The 24,600-nt window shown below is 47.2% G+C and overlaps 1 protein-coding gene across 4 annotated transcripts in view; it reads left to right on the plus strand.

Annotated features, from left to right (window-relative positions):
- CEP290 (centrosomal protein 290) overlaps nucleotides 1-24,600 on the plus strand; it is a 1,516,454-nt gene that overhangs the window by 1,133,439 nt on the left and 358,415 nt on the right. For all 4 annotated transcript variants that reach the window (XM_085653911.1, XM_085653913.1, XM_085653912.1 and 1 more), the window contains one exon: nucleotides 4,705-4,827. In XM_085653911.1, coding sequence (XP_085510037.1) covers nucleotides 4,705-4,827 — 123 coding nt within the window. The remainder of the gene's footprint in view (nucleotides 1-4,704; nucleotides 4,828-24,600) is intronic.

Below are 24,600 nucleotides of genomic sequence, written 5' to 3' on the forward strand. Positions count from 1 at the left end.
CCTCGCCGACTTCGATCTTCTCCCAGGTCACAAGAGCGCCGCTCACCTATTGGTAGATGTCGCAGTTTGTCCCCGAGGGTCGGGTTCCGGCCTGTCGTGGCATGGGCTCTCCGCGGGTGGTGCGGCCCCTCATGTCGTCCCCTTATTCGCCGTTTCCCGGCGTGGGGGCGACCAGAGCCCAGATGGAGACATATGTGGCGGCTTTGCAGGCCTCGCTGGCTTCTCCTCCTCCTCCTTTCCCCTCCTGGGATGTCAGCAGATCCCTTGCAGTGGGCGGGGCCCTCCCCAGCGGCTCCGGTGCCTACTGGTTTGGATCCAGGCTCTGAGGATGTGGTGCCATTGGGGTGCGGCCCTTCGGAGCTCCTTCCTTCGGACCACAGCACCTCTGCTTCACCGCAAACTCCTGTGGGAGTCCCTCTCGGTCCTCGGGACAGGCGGCGGCCTTATCCGAGGCCGAGGTGACGCCACTACGGCGTCGGCGGCTGCTGGCCCTGGTGGTGCCACAGGGGTCGACGGAGGGCCCATCTCGCCCTGTCAGGAGTCGCGGCTGGCGGGGGACCCCTCGTCTCTCCCCGGGCCCTTCTTGTCCCTCCACGCAGGCGGCTGCCTCGTCGGAGGTCAGGTTGGCGCAGTTCCGGCACTGCCCCTTCGCCACCCCGGCTCCGGCCCGGCTCTGGTCTCCTGCGCCGTGTGCTGGTCGGAGGTCGCCCCGGCGTCTCCTCCGGCACCAGTCGGCGATGGTGTCCTGCCTCAGGTTGCGGACTCTACGGCGCCGGGCCGACGTCGGGTCGTTGACTCGTCTTCGGACGCCTCCTCTTCTCCGGAGGTTCGGCAGTTGCTGGTGTCATCCTCGCCGGAGATGGGCCGCCGTGTCGTGGCTTTTTCCCCAACGTCGTCTAAAGGCGACTCCTTGCCGTCTCCACGACCGCGGTCTTCGCCGGAGGAGCCACAGGTCCCCCACTCCTCCCTCTTCCTTCCTTCCGGCCTTGGCCCTTCCTTCCTCCGGTTGGCTTGGGGGATGGCCGCTTTAGCTTGCGCCGGTGCCTAACAAGGAGCTGCTTTCCCCTCCGCAGCTCCCTACGGAGGCGAGTGCGGCTTTCGCCCGCGCTCTTTCCACGGCTGTGGAAATTTTGCACATGGTTGATCCAGCTGCCCATTTCCCCGCAGAATATCTTCTGGAGGTTCTCCATCAGGGCTCTGGTGGTAGGCAACTGTTGCTTCCCTTGGTGGGTTCACTCCACTCTTCTCTCTTGGGGACTTGGGGCCGTCCCACCACGGGGGACCCGGTGCCCCAGCACCTTCTGCACCACCACCATCCGGCACCACATGATCCAGTGTGCCTTTCTCTCCACTCTTCGACCAGAGGCCCACTTTTTAAGTCTGCCTTTCCTGCTTTGCCGCTGCTGTCGTCTCCCCCATCACAGGAGGTCCGCTGGCTGGACTCCTGGGGGCGCAATATGTTTGCCTCAACCAGTGCAGCTCTGTGGGCCCTTAACACACTGTGTGTTTTGGCTAGGGCCACTTCTTGCTTGTGGGACTCGGCGGAGTCCCTTATGTCTGCCGCTTCTCAGGAGGGTGCCTGTGTGGATTTGAGACACCATGTCTTGGATAGTCGGGAGTTGGCGGCGTTTATCCTTCGCTCTGCTCTGGACATCTCGGAGGTGCTGGGTCGTGCCATGGCCTCTTCGGTTGCCCTTTGTCGCCATGCCTGGCTTCGGGACAGTGTGTTCCCGGAGAATGTTCGAGAACGGCTGGTGGACCTTCCCTTCGATGGTGCTTTTTTGTTCCATGCATCTCTGGACTTAGCCATCCAGAGGTTCTTGGCAAGTCTTCGTCCTCCTCCTCCTCCTCCCCCTCCTGCTTCTCCTCCTTGGTGACCTGCATGTTGATCTGGTTCTTGGAGCTGTTCTTCCATTGGGGCGGGTCGCCCCGGTTGTCTGTACTGTGTGCTTCATGGCCACTCGAGTCCTCCTTCCTGAGGCTGTGGTTCTGTTGGCCAGCCCTTTTTGACTGTGTGTTTTTCCTTTGGGTTTTTCACACCATGCTGGGCCTGAAATTGGGCCTTCTACGTTTCCCCTCTGGCTGCTTGATAGGCCTCGTGCGGGTTTTTTTGCCGCAGGTCTTTTTTGTTGTCCTCTGCTGCGGAAGTTTCTTCCTAAGAGGTTCCCATGTCTTGGGATATGACATGCCCTATGTGGGGCAGGGTTGGCAGTTATATAGCCCTGGTATGTGCTGGGGAGTTTTGGTCGTCTGCGGGCTTCTGCTCTTCATGGCGTTATGGTATGTTGCGGATGCAACCTTCTTCTCTGCCTTTTTGCTTTGAGTGTTTTGTTCTGTGGTGTCTGGCTGAGCTTGCCAGTGCCGCGCTCTTGTTCTTTCTGCACCGTTGTGCCATCTTGGGGCTTTAATGGGACTGTCCTCCTGCCTTCTCCGCTGCTTCCAGTGGGACTTGCACTCTGTTCTACCTCTGGACGATTCTTCCTGGGTGACCGTGAGTTCCCCTTTTCGGCATCCGCCTGCTTCTTGCTGCCGGCGCCGTCCTGTCTGGGATTGCCTTTGCTCTTTCTCTTCTCCTTGGAGTCTCTAGGTTGCTCTTCTCCTTCGGTGCTCCTTTCCCTGCCTTGGCCTTGGGCGGAGGTTTTGTTGCCTCCCATGGGCGTGGGGTGTTTGGCCTATTTGCGCATTGCCTTGTTTCTTCTGCTAAGTGAGGACAGGGTTGGTGGCCTCCTGCTGCCTGGGGGATGGGGCTCCTCGTCCTGTTTTCGGACTCGACCCCCGTGCGGCCCTCTGTTGTGCCCCGGTGGGTGGGGTCCTCTTGCAGACCCTACTTCCCCTTGGGTATGGCTAGGGTATCTATTCTACGAGAAGGAATCTGCGGCTAGTAGTCTCAATCAGATGTACGAGTTACTTACCTTCGGTAACGATGTATCTGGTAGAGACGATTCTAGCCGCAGATTCCTTCACGGCCCGCCCTTCCACCCCGTTCTGCGAGGGCTTGCGATCTGATCTTTTGCACTCGCTTCCCTGTGGGTGGCTGTGTCTTCTATGAGTACATTCTTTCCCTCTTTCTGTCAGGATGTCCCTTTTTCCTCCCTGTTGTCACATGGGAGGATAGGTTTGTTGGTACTTCTGGCTCTTTGCGATCCTTGAGGTTGGGGTCTTTTGGCTGTGCCTCTGTCCTTGTTCCTTATGGGGGTTGTCACACTGTGTGATGGGGATGTCTTGGAGTTTTGTCGTTACCTGTGTGTCCCCGACTGGTTCCCCTTCCTTGTCTTTGGTTGGGGTTGTAGTCCTGTTGCATGTTATCGTGACTTTTTTACATCTGTCCCTTGTCTCTGGGGGGGTGGGGGCTGTCTCTGTAATGGCAGGGTTGCTGCTCTGTTGTTTATTCTTTCCCTGCCTTTGGATACCGCAGTGCCGGGCACTGCTCTCTATGGTGTTGTTCCTCACCATTCCTTTTTCTGCTTTTTCGCACACTGTTCCTATACTCTCACAGTTTTATCTGCTGGCTCCGTGTTGTGGCGCGGAAAAGTTCTCCGAAGAAAACTGACATAGGCGCGCTGGGGTGGGGCAGAGTCGCGTGATGCCGTCCCCCTGGCGCGCAGGGATGCTGGGCAAGAAAGTTTTCCGATAATTCTACATGAAGGAATCTGCGGCTAGAATCGTCACTACTAGATACATCGTTACCGAAGGTAAGTAACTCGTACTTTTTTTGGCGCACTGTTTCGACAGCCAGTTTCCATAATGGCTCTGTGTTTTGGCGTGAAAGGTTTCCCTGAAGAGACTGACGTCGTGTGCCGAAGGGGAGTTATGATTTTGCTGAATTCATAACCAGACCGTACGTTATCATAGAGTCCTACCATGCCGTCCCCCGGTGCACAGAAGTACTGCTGAAAAAGTTCCGTATCCAGACTGGCGCCTGGAGAGAATTCAAAAGTTAAGGAATCTGCGGCTACACTATGTCTCTACCAGATAATTCGCTACTGAAGGTAAGTAACTTATTCTACTGTACCATCTGCAACATATGTCTCAGAATAAGTTGGTAAAACTGCCATCTCTGTAGTCCCTTGCACAATATAGAATTGCAATTTAACACTTTTCATTGCTTTGTACTTGTGTTGTCTTCAATGTTGCTATTGGATATCAAATCCAAACTGCTGTTCAAGATGATATTGTGTTGTGCCCAATAATCTGAGCCTTGCCTTTTAATTAAAATAGTGGTGCTATCTTTGTTAGAGATGTAAATATTTGCAATGATATCTGTACTTGGTCAGTTGTGTTGCTTGGGATATGGTCTTGACTATCATTTTTGTAGGACTGAGTTGTGCAGGATTCTATAAGCCAATTGTTTGCAAAAGATTCCTTTTCTAGGTAAAAGTAGAAAAAATGGTGACAGAGGGATAACATGCCCTAACAGGTGCATAATAGTAAATCATACTAAACATGAGAAGAGCAAAATAGGATTTAAACTAAGTTGAATGAAAAATCCTCATTAAATATGTAAGAGGATTTCATTGTAAAGCAAAATTAATACGGTTCTCAAGGTGAATTGGGTGCACCATTTTTCCCAGTTTCTTTCATGAAACCAATGTACATCTTGCCATACCCTCCCTTGTCAGTTGTGCTTTCTTGCTATGCATACTTTTTTTTACCTTTTTATGATAATCTTGTTAATACATTTTGTCTTTTGCTGAACTTTTCAAGTCTGAAATGGAGAAAATGAAACTTCACATTGGAGGTCAGCTAAGTACACGATATGAATCCAAAACGAAAGGCATGGAAAAAATTATTACGGAGAATGAAAGACTACGAAAAGAGTTGAAAAAGGTAAAATGCCCATTTGACACTCATTTTGGTTATAAGCTGGTTTCCGTTGAACTGTCCATGATTGTGCCACGTTTTTCCAGAATTGTGTAATGTAGGAAGCATTAGCTTCACAAAATTATGAAATGGTATTGTGTTACTTGATTTATATCTGAAACCAGAAGTTAAGAGGAGGACAACACAGACTTACTGCAGCGTAGACCACCTCAATACGGTGGCTGTCATGGCCTGTATTTGCCCATTCACCACTTTACAATATCAACTATTTATTCTGGTTGAAATAAGAGTAGCATTGACTCTCAATGCACACAGACTTCGACTAAAGGTTATAACCTGCCTGTTGTACTCTGTTATGCTTCAGCTTACTTGATGTACTTTACTGCAACCTATCTGTTGTTATGATGATCTAGAGAATGTTTATGGTTGCCTAGTAATGACATGTTGTGTACATTCTTGCTGGAGCTGTTGGCAGAGCAAGATCTGTCTCTGCTGTCCATGTAGCTAATAAAGTACCAACTCACCTCTACTGGGATCTGCCTCATTACTACAAAATTATGGCGACGATTTAGCTACATGGAGAACCCACGCAGCCATCTATCAACAAGAAAAAGATCTTCAATCAACATGTTCTTATATATACAAATGAAGATCTCCTGCTGACTCATTGTTTTGCGCTGCGCTACTGTGACTTAGTATAGTCACACTATTAAAATACTTATTTTTGGACATTGCCTTTTGAGACATTTGGCGCTCAAGGACTCTCTCCAGCTCGTTTTAACAGTTCCTCTAATTTACTGTGACATCCGCTATATACTCTGGCCACTATTACCTTCATTTTTCTACTGTTCAAGCCTATTTGCTGCCTTCCTGCAAATTTGTTCGCCATAAGTTGGCAGGGTATGCTCAGACGTGTGTCCCTTGCTCACTTTGCCACTGGATTCAAGCAAGCCTGGCTGAAGACGGCTGAAATGCCAGAAACCGGTCCTAGGAAGCTTGTTTCCGGTCCAGGGAAGGCATGGCTTGGCAGTTCGGGCTGGACTGTTCCCATGAGGCACAGGGTCAGACTGATTTGCATATGGCCATGTCTGAACTGGGGTGGCAGAGTGGGCTAAAGAACGGTGATGGATCAAACCCAGATCTGTTGACTGGGTGTGAGTGTTTGATTGGTTCTGATGCTCCGTCCATCACCACCCCCTTTTGTACCACTTCCTGCAAATTTAAGCGCAACTCTCCTCTTCGTATTATTGTGGATGCGGCTTTTCCTTTCACTTCTAACAAACTTGTTCAGTTACATCTAAGCATTGAAATGTGCGCGCGAGTTACTTTAATATTTGACAAGGCTTTGATTTATGTAACAATTGGCCATTTATCGTTCCTGCGGACAGACGGCCATTTCAAACTGAAGTTGTAGCGCGCTCACGGTGTTTTGGTTTGAAAGTAGCAGCGCGTTCACTCTGCACCTCGAGCCGCCGCGCTATCCAGCCTCCATGTTCTGCTCGTCATCTCAACATTCACGTCTGACGTAAGCATGAACAAGAAAGGGAAGTGCCTCTCTATTGGCTGTTTGGTCGTCAAAACACTGTACCTTAGCAACGCGTGTCGGTGATACACACACCGTTTTAAGAAATTACAGCAAAATAATTTTGTTACAGCAACGCGTGTCGGTGACACGCACACCATATCAAGAAATCTTGGCCAAATTGTTTGATTACAGTAACGCGTGTTGGTGACACGCACACCATTTCAAGAAAACTTGGCCAAATTGTTTGATTACAGTAACGCGTGTCAGTGACACGCACACCACTTTTAAACTCTCCCCGAAAAGAGGCCTATTTTAATAAAAGAAAACATGCGTGTTTCCTGATTTCGGTGACACGCACACCATATTCCAAACAAAGTGCGTTTATCCTGATTTCGGTGACACGCACACCTTTGGGCAATCATTCTTTTCGGTGACACGCACATCCTTATTTGAAACTAGTTCACACACCATTCAATAAGTATTCTGTCTTCTTTGATACAAGACATCTTAATTTGTATACACATACAATACATTCTAGTTTACAAATTTACTCACTGCTATTTAATTGTTTGAGAAATAATTTTCTTATGTTGCTGTACTATACATTATCTCAATTTATTTATGAAATGTATGCAATACCCAATTTATCTCACCCATTGATCTATTCATCTCACAGTATAACAAGTTATTGAATGATTGATTGACTAAATATTTATGTAGCTTCCATAAAGTTTTATACATCGTGTTCTAGCTTGCTACAAAATAGTGAGTGTTTTATTTTTTTTTATTTTTATTTTTCACCATTTCTCTCTCAAACTCTCCAACCTTAGCAGAATTGTGCACTATGCAATCTGTTAATCCGCCACCTTCGTTCCTTGAATCACCGGGTGATCCCCCAGTAAGATGGGAAATTTGGTACGATGCTTTCCAAACATATTTAGGAGCCATAGGTGCATTACGTTTCAGTGCTGAGAGGAGGAAATGTCTCCTGCTACACTCTTTAGGATTTGAAGGTAGATCCATTCACAAACATTTACCTCCCCTTTCACAAGAAGAACCTGTTGGAATCGACGAGTACCAAGACTCGGTCATTAAATTAAGAACTAGGTTTGATAAACAACCGAGCCTCATGGTTTTGAGACACAAGTTCTTTAAAAGGAAACAATCTGAAGGAGAAGATGTTGATGCCTACATCTCTGTTTTGCGCAGATTAGCAGCTGAGTTCAAGTTCGAGAAGTTTACAGATCAATTAATCAGAGATCAGTTTGTATGTCAGTGCAAAGACAAAAACATTCGCCAAAAGTTGTTAACCTTAGGTGATCCGTCACTAGATGAAATTATAAAAATTGCAAAAAGTATAGAGATTTCCATGGTCTCTCTTAAAGAACTCGACAAACCACAAGATGCAATTAATGTTGTAACCTCTAACAATAATAATGTTCATCAAGCATCAAGACCTAACTCGGATATCAGTAACTCGTTTAAGTCTGTTTCAAAAAATATGGGCATTAGATGTGGTAATCCTCCACACATCAAGGGTTCACGTTGTCCTGCTAACAATGTTATATGTAACTACTGTAAAAAGATGGGTCATTTTGCAAAAGTGTGTTTAAAAATAAAGAATGTGAGCAAACCGGTAGTTTGCAGTGTGGAATCAGATGGTGAGTCAGATTTAGAAGTGGTTTCCATCATAAGATGTGAAAACGAATCGGATTCTGTTGAGCCTAGTGCCGCTTCTAAGGCTGTTACTGGGGATCCTTCAACATGTGTTGATCCCATTGTAGATATCAAGACTGGCGACCACACTGTCAAACTCTTGGTCGACTCTGGAGCAAAGATCACTATGATCACGCAAAAGTTATTTGAAGAAACTTGGATACGGTTGTCAGTCTTTACTTCCCCCTGATCGTTCTCCAGTCTCACATGAGGGGCGTAGAATAGATTTGTTAGGTTATTTTGAAGATGAGTTAGAATTCAAAGGGAGGAGAATTGAAGGAAAAGTCTATGTTGCAGTAAAAGGACTTAATATATTAGGTTGGTTTCATCAGGGCCTTTTTGGGATGATACTCAAGCCCGGCCAAAAAGAGCAAGTTTTAGTGGTTGGTTGTGAAGATAATGGATTGCGATGGAAAGAGAAGTATCCTGAAGTTTTCAGCAACAAACTCGGAAAAACTAAAGGGTTCCGACACAAGATAATAGTTAAGGAAGGTGCCTTTCCCATCAAACACAAACTCGGAGTTCCTTTCAGTTTGAGGGAAGATTTAGAAAAAGAGGTGAAAGAGTTATGTAGCAAAGGGATCATTGAACCCACAAACTCTTCCCTGTGGCTTTCACCATTGGTCGTGGCGAGAACAATGGGCGGAGATTTGGGTAGATTCACATCCATTACTCAAAATTAATGACTTATTTTCCTCCACAAAAGGAGCGTGCTACTTCTCTAAATTAGATCTAGCGAGCGCGTATCATCAGGTAGAACTTGATCCGGAGTCACGTCATCTTACTGCATTCATATCACCTCTGGGAACCTTTCGCTATTGTCGCATGCCTTTCGGACTTGCGTCTGCGGCGGCTGTTTTCCAGAGGATAATGAGTAGTATACTAAAAGATGTTGATGGTGTCCTCGTATTCCAAGATGACGTGCTTATTTTTGGAAAGGATGTTTCTTCCCATGATATTGCATTAGAAAAAGTATTGGCCATTTTCAAGAAGCGTGGTGTAGTCTTAAAAGAGGGAAAATGTAAATTCTTGTGCACTAAAGTGGAGTACTTGGGACATGTGATATCCAGAGAAGGGGTAAGTCCACGTCCAGGTCTAATTCAAGCTATAGCAGAATCACCAGACCCTGTAGATAAAGCAGGAGTTAAGTCATTGTTGGGAATGTGTGAGTATTATTCTCAGTTCATTCCTAATTTTGCCACAGTTGTCCGTCCCATCAGTAATTTACTAAAAAAAAAGGAGTCCGATTCGATTGGTGTCATGATTGTGTAGTTGCCATTAGTTCAGTGAAGTCCGCTTTATGTGATGGACCTATACTCAAACCGTTTGACCCCAGTTTGCCTTGTTGTGTGACTGTGGATGCAAGTCAAGTAGGAATTGGTGCAACCTTGACGCAAATTGACAACAACAGTGAACGCACAATATGTTTTGCGTCAAGAGTATTGAGAGCTCCTGAACTTCAGTATTCCGTCCTTGAACGAGAATTGCTTGCATGTACGTGGGCTATCGAGAAATTTAGACCCTATATTTGGGGAAAACAGTTCAAACTTTTGACAGATCATAAGCCCTTAGTGAACATTCTGGGCGGAAGTGTGAGTAAATGGTGTTCACCTCGGATCATGCTTATGGTTACCAAACTATTACAGTACCAGTTCTCGGTACAACACATTGCTGGAGGAAAAAATGGGAGAGCAGATTTTTTATCTCGTTTCCCTATTAAGTCAAATGAAATTGACGATGTTAATCTTGAGGAATTGTCCTGTGAGGATTGTGATGATTGTTTAGTGGCAGTGCTTGATTTACCTGTTTTAAGTTTGGGTTCTGAGGATGGTTGGAAAAAAGCTTTAGGGTCTGATTCTGTGCTGTCTGAAGTAGCTCATTTTGTCAAAAGTGGGTGGCGAAGGGAAAAGATGCTCGCTCTTCCTTTGCAACCTTTCTGGAAAGTTGAGGATGAACTTTCCATCAAAGATGGACTGCTACTTAGAGGAGATAAATGTGTCCCACCTGTCTTATTTTGGACAACTATTATTGAGAGAGTTCATGAGGGCCATTTGGGTACCACGCTCACTAAGCGTCGCATCAGAGATGTCTATTGGTGGCCAGGAATAGATTCCGAGATTGATTCCATGGTGTCTGGATGTTGTGTTTGTGGGGCTTCTGACTAAAGTCTTAAGGTGTCTGTTCCACCTCTGATGCCCATTGAATGCCCCAAAAATCCATGGTCAAAACTCGGGATTGATGTGATGGGTCCATATGAGTTCCTTCCAGGGGGGGCTCGTTTTATACTAGTTTTAATGGATTACACATCAAAGTGGCCAGAAATTAAGTTGGTGAAAGATGCCAGTGCTCATGTTCTTATTGATTTTCTCAAAAGTGTGTGGTTGAGAGAGGGTTTTCCGGAAACGTTGATTTCAGATAATGGCAGGCAGTTCGTCAGTGCAGAGTTTGAGTCATTTCTAATAGATTCTGGTCTTAAACACCATAAAAGCTCGCTCTATCACCCACAAAGTAATGGCTTAGTGGAGAGGATGAATCGGGTGGTGGGTGAATGTATTAGATGGGCAATGTTAGAATCCGGGTTTTCTGGTTGGCACAGGTAGGTACTTGTGACAAGCAGGGAACCTTTCCTCTAGTCAGGGTAAGGGGTTACACTCATAAAATAACCCCTGCTCACCCTCTAGGTAGCTTGGCGCGAGCAGACAAGGCTTATCTCAGAGCGTTATAGGTTAAGCATTTGTGAACACATACAGTAACCAAGTGACACACTACAAATGGACACCACACGGGTTTTATATTAAAAAAAGGATTCTTTATATAGAGTTACCACAAGACCATTAAACGACAAGAATTCACAATACTGTTACTTTAGGTGGTAGAAGTTTGCTTAGTTCTCTTAAGTTCTTAAATGCGACAGTGTTGCAACGATGCTGATGCGATGAAGTTTTTGGTGCAAAGAAATAAAGACGTGAAGATCTTCCAGATGTGTTACGCTTCTCCGATGTTGCGAGAAGACTCGTCTCGATGCGTCGGCTGTAGCGGCGTCACCCCTTTACGCGATGCGACGACAGAGGGGCCTTTGCCCAGTCCAAACCAGTTCTTGAGCACTTTGTTGAGATGACTCTGCCTTTCTATTCAGGGTGCAGGGCAGAGACATCAGCCGCTCCACAGGAGGTGGAGCCAGCATTGTGGTGGCAGAGCACAGCCCTATTCAGAGTCCAGGTGCACTCCTCCCACCAATCTGGATGTCAATCTCTCTATTCACCACCAGGCTACCTAGCTCTGCCCCTCTGGGTTTCCCCAGCCCTGTCACTCACACAAACCAGACAGGCAGATACACATCATAGCAGAGGCGGGCTGAAATGGTTAGGCACGCAAATACCAACTTTCTAAAAGTGGTATTTGCAAACACAGAATATTAAAATAAACTTTACTAAAAGATGTATTTTATTATTCTGAGTTCAGGCATACTAAACTCGATTTTCTACCATGTTCCCTGGGTCTGTTAGGATCATAGGATGGAACAATTCTAACAGCCCATTCTGGCCTATGGAGAACAGGTAGCCTTACAATAGTGAAAAACGAAAATGGCTGTAATTCACTATTAGGACATGCCACACACATCAGGGCTTGTCCTACCTTATGCTTACAATTCACCCTGCCCTTGGGCCTACCATAGGGGTGACTAATATGAAGTTAAGGGAAGGTTTAGGGACTGGGAAGTGGGTGCACTTGCCCAGTCAGCATGACAGTACCAGACTGCACGCAGGTTCTGCAATGGCTGACCTTAGACACATTTTACTAGGCCGCTTCTGTGGGTGGCACAACCAGTGCTGCAAACCCACCAGCAGAATTTGTATTTACAAGCCCTGGGCACTCCTGATGGACTTTACTGGGGTCTGACAGTAAACCAAATAAGCCAATCATGGAATCCAACCAACATATACATTTTATATAGGGAGCACTTGCACTGTGGCACTGGTTGGCAGTGGCACAGTGCTCTGAGCAGCTAACACCAGCAAAACACATGAGGCACAGTGACAAAAAGTGGCAGGGAGACTCACGCCAAGGTGCCAGGTCTAACAGGCAAGAGCTGGTGGTCATGATATGGTTCTACAGGGCTACGCCACATTCTGTTACCAAAATTTCACCTTTTGAATTATTGAGAGGGCGTAAACCAAACACTAGCTTCGGACCTGCTTGGATGAGCAGATGGGTAAGATCTGAGTCTGATGTTGCACATTTGTTATCCCTTGTTAGTGGAAATGTGTCTGAATCACAATCCAAACAAAAAATGTGGTTAAGGTTGATGGTGGGCATTGGTGGAACCTTAACAGAATAGTTAAAGTTCATGATTGTACTACTGTTTCTCTTTCAAGAAGGAGTTCGCCTCCGTGTGTTAATCATCTTCCTTCGAGGAAAAGCTCTAGAAATATTGTTAAACCTGCCAGGTACAGGTCATAAGAATTTTAATTGTTATTCACAAGATTTCTTGTGTTTTGTTCATTGCTCAATTTTTTTAAATTTTATTTTATTATTTTTATTATTTGTGAGAAGAGAAGATGTGTTGTACTCTATGTTATGCTTCAGCTTACTTGATGTACTTTACTGCAACCTATCTGTTGTTATGATGATCTAGAATGTTTATGGTTGGCTAGTAATGACATGTTGTGTACATTCTTGCTGGAGCTGTTGGCAGAGCAAGACCTGTCTCTGCTGTCCATGTAGCTAATAAAGTACCAACTCACCTCTACTTGAATCTGCCTCATTACTACACTGCCCAATAATATATCCAAATCTTCTTCCAGCAAAACGGTCCAGCACTAACAATAGAACACAAACAATTCAGTGTGTCACTCTCGAAATCCAGTTGTCACACTAGATATGTAAGTTGAACAGCCTGCAGTACGGTGCTTTAATCTACTTCCTCCGATGCATATTCATCTTCCTCCAAGGGTGGGGCCTTATCTGTCATACCTGGAAGAGACGGTCACCACAGCAGTTAACTCCTTATCAATTCTTAACTCTAGCTTTATTATTGTGTGGATTTTTTTAATGCATATTCCGAAGAGAAATCAGAACTGTTTCAAAGAGCAAGGCTACTAGGTCCTTGACTGCTTTGCCGTTTTGCTGTTTGGTCTTCACATTTAGTTAGCTAGTGCTTCTTGGCTATCTTGTAACTATTGATAGAAATGCCATGAATGGCCTGTGTATTCATGATCCTTTCGTGTTGGCAGTCTATCAGTACTTGTCACAATGCAGCACAAAAAAATTTACAAAATTTCCCTAGTAAGCTTGGATTTGCTCCTCTCTGTTCTCCCTTTTTAGGTCAAGCCTAAGGGCAGCGTGCTGTAATAGAGAATGCAGATTAAGCCCCGCTCACTCTCCACCCCTCTTTTTAATTTGATTGTGTCATTGTCTTTGTTAAACGCTGGCTTCCGATTAATTATGAGGCTTGTTAGTCCCTCCTGGGTACCTCCTTGTCGCCATTAGTTACCGCCCATAAGGACTGGACCTTTTACTTGGCTTGTTACATGGTATGCTTTATCTAGTGGGTGAGCACTATTTTGTGTATTGATTCTAGAGGGGACAATGGCGGTTGCCTTTTTTGTTGTATTTGCATGCTGAGCGCGGCTCCCGCTTTAGGGACACCGCGCTTAGTTTACATTTTATTTTGTAATGTTTGATATTGAGCACAGCACCTGCTTTAGGGACACCGTGCTGTTTTTTTAAATACTTTAATAAAAAGCGCGGCGCCCGCTTCAGGGAATCCGCGTTCTTTTTTTTTTTTTCACTTTTACAATGCCAATAGGTTAAAAACGTCACTGCATTTGTTACTTGTGGGCGAGGGGGGGGGGGGGGGGGGGGTTACCTCACTCCAGTGCTGGAAGGTTTGCCTCACGGCTGTACTTCGCCGTCCTGCTGTGTTCTTTCTTAAACTGTCTAGAAGCCTCCCCTCCCGTCCCACCCCCTTTAATACCCCTGTCATTCTTCATTAGGAGACTGGATGTCCCTACTGCGAGAGCGACCTGTAGTCCCCTGCACGGGACTGGAGTACTGCCCCTAGGCCCCCACTGCTCTTGTTCTGGCACAGAAAGCTTGAGTTGGAGTCTGTCAGACCCACCCCACTCCCGCAGTTGATCCCTCCAGATGTGCACGGTAGGAGTCCACAGCTGCAGGCCTGCACCCTGCCCCCCGGTGGCTCCTGGGGGGTGAGGCTCTGATGGGGCTGGGCGCACCGGTAGAGGAGATACCGTAACTCAGCTTCCTGGTTCAAAGCTGCGGCTGATGATGAGCCGGTCAGCAAAAGGCATGCCGGAAGAGCGCTCTTCTGTTTCGGGTTGTTTCAGATTACAGCCCACATTTTGATGCTTCTCACCAGTAGGGTAAGGAAAGACCTGGGCAGGAATCTGAGTGCGCAAGTGTACCTACTGCTGAGAGCTGCAGGAGACTCAGCCAGCCGCTCATCATTCCAAGGTATAAAAACACGGAAAGAGTGCCACAGAGCTGAAAAGTACCTCACGCAGAACATTACTGCAGGTGTCTAAATCCAAAAGTATGGGAAGCAAGCAGGCTGCCAGTGGACAAACCTACAAAATATGCTGAACTGGAAACAGTTACTTTTGAGAGCAAAAGCACGACCACCATCTTGTACATATCACAGGCTGCTTTAAGGCGACTAGGCTGAGCTCCTGAACAGTGCTTTCTCTCTTGTCACTTTAAACAAGCATTTGCAATGCAATAGGTCTCACATTCATGCAAGTTTAGGCTATTGGAATTGTAAATGATAATTAATTTTGTTAATGTTTTTAAAACCAAAACATAAATGAAAGGCATTGTCATTTACAATGCCAATAGCCCAAACTAGTGTAAATGCGAGACCTATTGCACTGCAAATGCTTCTTCCCCTTTGTTCTCTGACAGCTGAAGGTTCTCTGGTCACAATGACTAGGGCCTAACCTTCAAACGCCTTCAACTACTGGACATAATACTTATTTGTATTGCAATTCTTTATTTGTTTTTAATATGCAAACATACATGAAACAAGTGTCCTGTAAACATATCAGTACTCTGTGTGTGCGTCAGGAACGTCATAGAGGAAGATAAAGAACATATTGTAACCTTCATATTACACAGGAAAGTGGAGAATGAAGAGTGAGGGGGGCAGTTACACATACTGCCATTACCCAGTGAGGTCAAAAAGTCACCCCACCCCTCGAATTGTGCCAGCTTGTCCTGTAGGTAGTATAAATAATTTTTTCAAAGGCACTCATTCATATCGTGCATCCAGGTATGGAAGGTTATGACCCTTGGTGTTTTCCACAGTTGGTGAATACCTACTTTTGCCGCCACCAGGGCAGTAAATAACCATCTGTTTGTGTGAGAGAGGAGAGGCATTAGGCCATTAATGTGATGCAGCAGGGCCATGTGGGCTGTCAGGGTACCCCTCAAATTGGACGTTCACTCGATCATGAGCCAGATTAGTCACCAGTACTGCTACAGGGCCAGGTAGTCCCACGGTAGGTGTACTGTGTCCTCTGGTTCTATGACCCAGCACAAGCATTTCGTGTAGTGGCTCGGGAGACTAATGCCAACAGTGGAGAATCTTGAAATAACTGAATTTCAGAAAGGCTTCATGTAATCCTGTGTCATGTTCAGGGTGTCCCAGTCTTCCTCTGTGAACTGTGTATGCGTGTGTGTTGTAAAAATCAAGAGGGAATGAATCACATGTCATGGGGTGCCAGGGTCTATGAATCGTGTTCAAAGGCCCTCATTCACTCTAACTGGTTAATAGCTGTATATCTTGGTTCTCCGCTTATGGTAGTTAGGTGAGTATAAACTGGGCAGCCAGCGAATGTAAAATCAGGATGCAACAGGCCAGGAGAGCGAACAATGAAAAATCGATGGAAACAGCGCGGGCGTGGGAAGCATTGGTAACTCAGTTGAGGACCCCAGACCCGGAGTCGGATACAGATACCCTAGAGGAGGCGGGGGATAATGAGGGAGAGCACAGAGCGTAGATAGATAGAAAGGGGAGTGATGCAGGAGTGAAGGAGAGGGAACTGAGCACTCGGAAATGGGAGTGCGACTTCCTTGCGAACAGAGGTCCACATACCTCAGCACGACGGTGATGAATGATTATCCTAGATACAATAAGTGGAGCACACCGGTGGGAGGGAACAAGGGGTAGGGGGAGGGAGGGGTAGGAACGCATAGGGGGCATCAAGGTTGAGAGTATTGAGTTAGAAGCAACCGATTGCAAACAGTGCTGATAAGGGCGTTGGGAGCAGAGGACGAGGGATAGCCAATTGCAGGCTGGTGTATGAGGAGGACAGAGTTCCACTGCTCAACAACATAAAATCTGGCAATGTAACAAGGGAAATGTCTCCAATTTATGTAGTGCACCATTTGAGGGGAGTTGAATGTGTTGAAAACTTAATAAAAATGTTTATAAAAAAAAAAAATGGTAGTTAGGTGAGTAGGTTCATCATTGTGTCCTTTTCTGCCTGAGTTTCCCATTCTACAGGCGGTCAACTTTCCTTCTCCTGGAGAGAGACCCTCTGATTCTGTGACCTTCGTGATTAATACGTGAACAATTGTGGGAAAAAGTGTAAGGTTAAAACGACCTACATCCCTGTATAAAGTGTTTTATTGGTCAGGGAGGGGTAAGATTGAAATCAATAGAAGGTGCTATGGTGGATGTGTTAGTGGTCCACTGCACCTATATAGTTCAAATATATGTAGTCAACATGTTTCAGCCCATTACTGTCTCTACGGATTGGCGGGCTTTCATCAGGACCAAAAAGAAGCATTGTGAAATTAGACCGCTCCTGGTAGGTAAGTTAAGTCACTCACCTATCTTCGTCACAGACTACATTTACTTTGATTGTGATGTTGTTATAGGTGTGGCTGATACATATAACTTTGAATAGCCAAAAAGAAAAAGGAAATGGACAAAATTTAATTATACATTGATTACATATTGTCTCACCCAATGAGGTACTTAGGTCATTATGCTTATCACCAAGTGTTGTTCGTTTGACGCAGCTGCATTCTTTTCTAATGTACAGATAATCTATATCCATATAAAATTACATTTATTTCTGATAAGGACAAGGATTCATCATATTAAATAAATATAGATCTCAAGGGTAGTTTTTATATTGATCTTAAGATACGCGGTGCGCTGTTAATATTGAAAAAACAGGACAATAAAGGTAGTTTCTGTGTGTGTCTATGATGAGCAAAGTGATCTTAGTCTTTAGAATATTTAAAGGTGTGTATTCAGATATGATATCATGGGCGTGTAATTAGGAAAATTAAAGAAAATTAAAATTAAATTAAAATTAAACATGGTATGAATTAGCACAAAATTCAGAGCATAGTCAGTGATCATTATAGTGTTTCATTTACATTTAGTGGCATGCACAATCTACTAAAGGGAAGAGTGAAAGACTGGGTCGATTCGTTCATAGAAGGTTGGCATGCACGGGCCAGGAGTGACATGCTAAGGTATAAACGTCAGGTGGCATGTGGTTTATGGTTCATTGCTAACATTACTGTTGTGACCATACCTCATTAGGAGTCGTGGAGTTCTCCTATGGGTGCAGAGGAATCCCTGTAGAGTGAAATATGAGGATAATCGTGAGGGAGTTGCGTTACCTTCTTGGATGTTTGCTGTTATTTCTCTGTCCTTGGTGCTGCTCTTCACACTTCGTGGATGTGGTACTCCTCCGTGACCCGGGAATGGACCTCCATTTAGCAGCTCCATAAGTTTCAGAGCAATGCTGGCTCCTGCTTAAGGCGGGGAACCAGCAAGGACTGCGAAGGTATCTAGGCTCTACCTGTAGGTCCCAACGGTGCTGCCTGGGTGCCCTGGGTGGGCTATAGGGCACCCAGCATTTTAAAGCTGGGCCCGAGGGATGGAATACCTGGGTCTGAAATCAGCCGTGTGGCCCACCTCCCCCATTGAAATGTGGTCGGGCCTTGAGGGATGGGGTCCCTGGTGCCAAATAAGCACGGGTAGGGGGGCCACACTGCCCCCCTCCCCTTCTAATAATTGGGTGGGTCTCTCCACCCTCCTTAGTAGTAAGCAAAGGTCTTCCTGCTTATTAAAAGGATGATGGACAGCTTACCAAAAGGCTTCTCAGCGTTTCCCAATATTTTTGGTGATGTGTTCTTCATGCCAAGAAATATGAGGGCATCTCCACGAAACAAAGGAGCACTTACTTCATATAGCTAAGAGGAAGTACCCTTGTGTGGTGGAGATTTACCTCATTGTAGTCAAGTTGTCCTCTCTATAGAATGATTTATGTTATCACCGATTTCGAAATAAAGACGCAGAAGGAACAATCACATTGCCGAAATGCACACAAAGTCATGTAGACATTTCCTTTTGCTTCATTATGCAGCTGCAGTGTAGAATACACACTGGACCAGTGGCGGCTAGTGACATTTTAAAGGAGTGGGAGAAAGCAAAAGCGACCCAAATAATGAATGGAATGCAGAACAAATCAAACATTCACCCCAGGTCGAGATATCTGGGTTAAATCCATTGTTCTTTTGCTCACCATGCCACCTCAGTTTAGACCCAGACAAATGCATATAAGTCTTGACCCTGCTCCTCATTGGAACAGTCCATCCTGAACTGCCAAATTTGAAAGAGACTATTAGTTATAGATTCCTTACCTTAGAAATTACCCCCATGCGTCAGACTGGATCCAGATAATTTTTTTTGTAGCAGGACCTCTGCACATCGGAAGGTGGTGTTGGTTGACTCCGCGTTCGTAGTCGTGATGGCCGGGTTGACGTCGCGGTATCTACTTATACTCCGCCCTCGCCCGCTGATGTCAGTTCTATCTTTTTCCGCGCCAGCCAGCACAGATCTGGAGAGAGCGGTACCTCTAGTCATTTTTTTACTGTCTTTTTTTGACTTTTGTCAATATCTTTTTCGAGTCGCTCAACTCCTGGTGCACAGGGATGTCACATCCGCGGACTGGCTTTAAGCCTTGTGGCTCCTGCCACAAGCTGATTTTGATGACGGACCCACATCTAGTGTGCCTCTGGTGTCTGGAGCGTGACCTCGACCCAAAGTCATGCTCCGACTGTCGGGCCATGACCCCGAAGTCTTTGCGGGAGCAGTCCGAAAGCTTCTGGAGGCCCGGCAGTCAGCTCCGCGCCGCTCGAGGTCCCGGTCGAGAGGGAGGTTGCGGGACCGGTCACGGAGCTATCACCACCACTCCTCGTCAAAGTCTTCGGGTAAGTCAAAGCACAAAAAAAGGCATAGAATCACCGTCATTCTTCGCATTTTCCCCTTCCGTCGGCAGACGCGGGATGCGGAAGGTCTGTTGCCTGTTGGGTTGGCTACCAGTCTCCCTCCCTTCCCGGGAGCAACCCCTGCCTAACTTCGTAGCTTTTACGAAGCCCTCTACTCCATCTGTGGGCAGCCCGACTCCGCCAGCGAGCCTTCGGCCCCCGTGGACTCGGCTGGGGGTTCTAGGCCTTCAATGCCTGCGGCTTCGGCGCCGGTCGGCCTTACGACACCTCCTTCATCATCAAATCCATTGGTGACACCTCTGCCCATTCCAACGCCAGTTGTGTCCCCAACTGACGTCGACCCCGGCCTCCCCCTCGACATGGAAACGGAGCCGGACCGACGACGGTACCTGCGGTGACCGGTACTTTTGTACCCTTGTTCTACCCTGGTGTTCCCTATCGCCCTGAATGGCAACCAGAGGAGGTTGAAGAGGACTGGGAGGGGTCTGTGGACCCTCTGGCAGACCAGTTGGAAGAACCGGACTGGAGAGAGGAATTGAATAAAGCCAGTGGTCTGGACCCTTCTCCAGACTTTGGCATGCTTTCTCCCCCTACCGTGGCTACGGAGGAGGGAGCCTCTTGCGCTGTGGTGTTGCGTAGGGCGGCTGAGGCCTTAAACCATGAGCTTCCTATTGTGGCGTTCAGGACCAAATGCCTGACCGAGGTGCTTCAACCGGCAGCGGCCTCTTAGGAACCCCTTCTGCCGTTTAATGAGGCCCTCACGGACATCCTCCTGGGCACTTGGTCCAAGCTCAGCATAGGGGCTCCTGTGAATAGGATGATTGCCCGACGCCACCACCCGGCACCGGGCGACCCCATTTTCCTCTCCCAACACCAAACCTCCAAGAGCTTGGTGGTCCAAGCCTCTACTTCCAAGGGGGTATTCCCTACTGCTTTACCTGATAGGCAATCCAAGAAGCTGGATCCCTTTAGGAAGAAGATGTTTTCTTCCTTCAGCTTAGGACTGCGTTTGATGAACACAGCATGTCTTTTGGGTCGCTACACCCACTCTGTGTGGGACACAGTCGCACAGGTGCTGCCACAGTGCCCGGAGGAGGCCCGGGCCATGCTCTCCTGTGTAGTTGCCGAGGGGAGAGATGCAGTGAAGTTCACCATACGATGTGGGTTGGACACTGCCGACTCTCTAGGCAGGGCGATTTCATCGAGGGTAGCACTGAGATGCTACACCTGGCTGAGGTCCACTGGCTTTTCGAGTGATGTCCAGTCTACTCTTTTGGACATGCTTTAACGATTTCAGGGCTAAGGCCAGATCCTTGGGCCTCACTACTGTCTCCTGCCCGAACGCAGTCTGCTTTTTGCCCTTTTCGTGGATACAGAAGGGGAGCCCCACCACGTTCTGCCCAGAGCTACAGGCTTGCGCAAACTGATTAGCCTCTGTGCAGCCGGGGACGTGGAACCCAACGTTGTTGGTCAGGGGCCTGTCCACCAGTGCCCCCTCTGCAGCAGCCTCCAAATCTTCCTAATCTGTCCCTCCAGGGCCACCAGTTGCCAGTGGACAGCAGGATTCGCCATCACCTCCCTTACTGGCAGAACATCACGTCGGACAGGTGGGTTCTGCAGACAGTCCGAAGGGGCTACTCCCTCCCCTTCAAAACTACACCTCCAGCCATTCCACCTGCATTCTATGCATGTAGGAGGATCACTTGGCCCTTTTCCACCAGGAGGTTACGGCTCTTTTGGCCAAGGAAGCCATCGAGCGCCTCCCTGTGCCAGAAGTAGGTCATGGTTGCTACTCCCACTACTTTCTGGTACCCAAGAAGGACAAAGGCCTGTGTCCTATCTTAGATCTCAGGGACGTCAACTGTTTCCTCCGGAAAGGAGAAGTTCAAGATGTTGACATTGGCTCAGGTTCTGTCTGCTCTCGACTCTGGAGACTGGATGGTAGCGTTGAACTTGCAGGACACCTATTTCCACATCCTACTGGCCCACAGGCATTACCTACGGTTCACGGTAGGTAGTTAATTTTTACCCATAGAACATCCTCCTTACGTATCTTTTTGGGGGATTCAAATAGCTCAGGCCGTCCCAATTTAAATAGCCCGCTTTTAACATAGGTCAACCATTTAATTTTGTTAGAGTTGTCCAATCGTGCACAGTTACTTAGGATTTTATGGTTCAAAGTCAGTTCAGGATTTAGCCACACTTTGAGCCAGCAGAGCAACGGAGCTAGGCTCAAGGTGTCTGAAATGTAACCAATCCCAAGTTCCTGGTGTATAGAGAGGACTGGCGTCGATTGTGGTACTGATAAAAGACCGCGTAGAAATTTATTTTCGGCTATTTGGATACCTGGTTGTTCCTTGTAGCCCCATATAGAGGAGCCATAGGTCGCAATCGCGACGCACTTGGCACTATATATTTTCAATATGCTCTTAATTGGTCTTGCCCCCAAGCGTTTAGCAAACCCCATTAGTCCTATAGCAGAGCGTGTGACAGAATTCTTTTTAATTTTCTGCTGCGGGATCCAAAAAAACTTCTCATCGAAGACCACCCCTAAATAGGTAAAAGAGGAGACCGAAGTCACCTCTTGACCATTACAAAAAAAGGGGTGGGGTTTTCTTGTTTTGCCACCAATTGACAAGATATGAGACTTACTGTTATTCACAACTAGGTCCAACGATTTCATATGAGCCCCATGATGAGCAAAGTGATCTTAGTCTTTAGAATATTTAAAGGTGTGTATTCAGATATGATATCATGGGCGTGTAATTAGGAAAATTAAAGAAAATTAAAATTAAACATGGTATGAATTAGCACAAAATTCAGAGCATAGTCAGTGATCATTATAGTGTTTCATTTACATTTAGTGGCATGCACAATCTACTAAAGGGAAGAGTGAAAGACTGGGTCGATTCGTTCATAGAAGGTTGGCATGCACCGGCCAGGAGTGACATGCTAAGGTATAAACGTCAGGTGGCATGTGGTTTATGGTTCATTGCTAACATTACTGTTGTGACCATACCTCATTAGGAGTCGTGGAGTTCTCCTATGGGTGCAGAGGAATCCCTGTAGAGTGAAATATGAGGATAATCGTGAGGGAGTTGCGTTACCTTCTTGGATGTTTGCTGTTATTTCTCTGTCCTTGGTGCTGCTATTCACACTTCGTGGATGTGGTACTCCTCCGTGACCCGGGAATGGACCTCCATTTAGCAGCTCCATAAGTTTCAGAGCAATGCTGGCTCCTGCTTAAGGCGGGGAACCAGCAAGGACTGCGAAGGTATCTAGGCTCTACCTGTAGGTCCCAACGGTGCTGCCTGGGTGCCCTGGGTGGGCTATAGGGCACCCAGCATTTTAAAGCTGGGCCCGAGGGATGGAATACCTGGGTCTGAAATCAGCCGTGTGGCCCACCTCCCCCATTGAAATGTGGTCGGGCCTTGAGGGATGGGGTCCCTGGTGCCAAATAAGCACGGGTAGGGGGGCCACACTGCCCCCCTCCCCTTCTAATAATTGGGTGGGTCTCTCCACCCTCCTTAGTAGTAAGCAAAGGTCTTCCTGCTTATTAAAAGGATGATGGACAGCTTACCAAAAGGCTTCTCAGCGTTTCCCAATATTTTTGGTGATGTGTTCTTCATGCCAAGAAATATGAGGGCATCTCCACGAAACAAAGGAGCACTTACTTCATATAGCTAAGAGGAAGTACCCTTGTGTGGTGGAGATTTACCTCATTGTAGTCAAGTTGTCCTCTCTATAGAATGATTTATGTTATCACCGATTTCGAAATAAAGACGCAGAAGGAACAATCACATTGCCGAAATGCACACAAAGTCATGTAGACATTTCCTTTTGCTTCATTATGCAGCTGCAGTGTAGAATACACACTGGACCAGTGGCGGCTAGTGACATTTTAAAGGAGTGGGAGAAAGCAAAAGCGACCCAAATAATGAATGGAATGCAGAACAAATCAAACATTCACCCCAGGTCGAGATATCTGGGTTAAATCCATTGTTCTTTTGCTCACCATGCCACCTCAGTTTAGACCCAGACAAATGCATATAAGTCTTGACCCTGCTCCTCATTGGAACAGTCCGTCCTGAACTGCCAAATTTGAAAGAGACTATTAGTTATAGATTCCTTACCTTAGAAATTACCCCCATGCGTCAGACTGGATCCAGATAATTTTTTTTGTAGCAGGACCTCTGCACATCGGAAGGTGGTGTTGGTTGACTCCGCGTTCGTAGTCGTGATGGCCGGGTTGACGTCGCGGTATCTACTTATACTCCGCCCTCGCCCGCTGATGTCAGTTCTATCTTTTTCCGCGCCAGCCAGCACAGATCTGGAGAGAGCGGTACCTCTAGTCATTTTTTTACTGTCTTTTTTTGACTTTTGTCAATATCTTTTTCGAGTCGCTCAACTCCTGGTGCACAGGGATGTCACATCCGCGGACTGGCTTTAAGCCTTGTGGCTCCTGCCACAAGCTGATTTTGATGACGGACCCACATCTAGTGTGCCTCTGGTGTCTGGAGCGTGACCTCGACCCAAAGTCATGCTCCGACTGTCGGGCCATGACCCCGAAGTCTTTGCGGGAGCAGTCCGAAAGCTTCTGGAGGCCCGGCAGTCAGCTCCGCGCCGCTCGAGGTCCCGGTCGAGAGGGAGGTTGCGGGACCGGTCACGGAGCTATCACCACCACTCCTCGTCAAAGTCTTCGGGTAAGTCAAAGCACAAAAAAAGGCATAGAATCACCGTCATTCTTCGCATTTTCCCCTTCCGTCGGCAGACGCGGGATGCGGAAGGTCTGTTGCCTGTTGGGTTGGCTACCAGTCTCCCTCCCTTCCCGGGAGCAACCCCTGCCTAACTTCGTAGCTTTTACGAAGCCCTCTACTCCATCTGTGGGCAGCCCGACTCCGCCAGCGAGCCTTCGGCCCCCGTGGACTCGGCTGGGGGTTCTAGGCCTTCAATGCCTGCGGCTTCGGCGCCGGTCGGCCTTACGACACCTCCTTCATCATCAAATCCATTGGTGACACCTCTGCCCATTCCAACGCCAGTTGTGTCCCCAACTGACGTCGACCCCGGCCTCCCCCTCGACATGGAAACGGAGCCGGACCGACGACGGTACCTGCGGTGACCGGTACTTTTGTACCCTTGTTCTACCCTGGTGTTCCCTATCGCCCTGAATGGCAACCAGAGGAGGTTGAAGAGGACTGGGAGGGGTCTGTGGACCCTCTGGCAGACCAGTTGGAAGAACCGGACTGGAGAGAGGAATTGAATAA

This window comes from Triturus cristatus, chromosome 4_1 (genome assembly GCF_964204655.1).
Source record: "Triturus cristatus chromosome 4_1, aTriCri1.1, whole genome shotgun sequence".
In the NCBI taxonomy this organism is placed as follows: domain Eukaryota; kingdom Metazoa; phylum Chordata; class Amphibia; order Caudata; family Salamandridae; genus Triturus; species Triturus cristatus.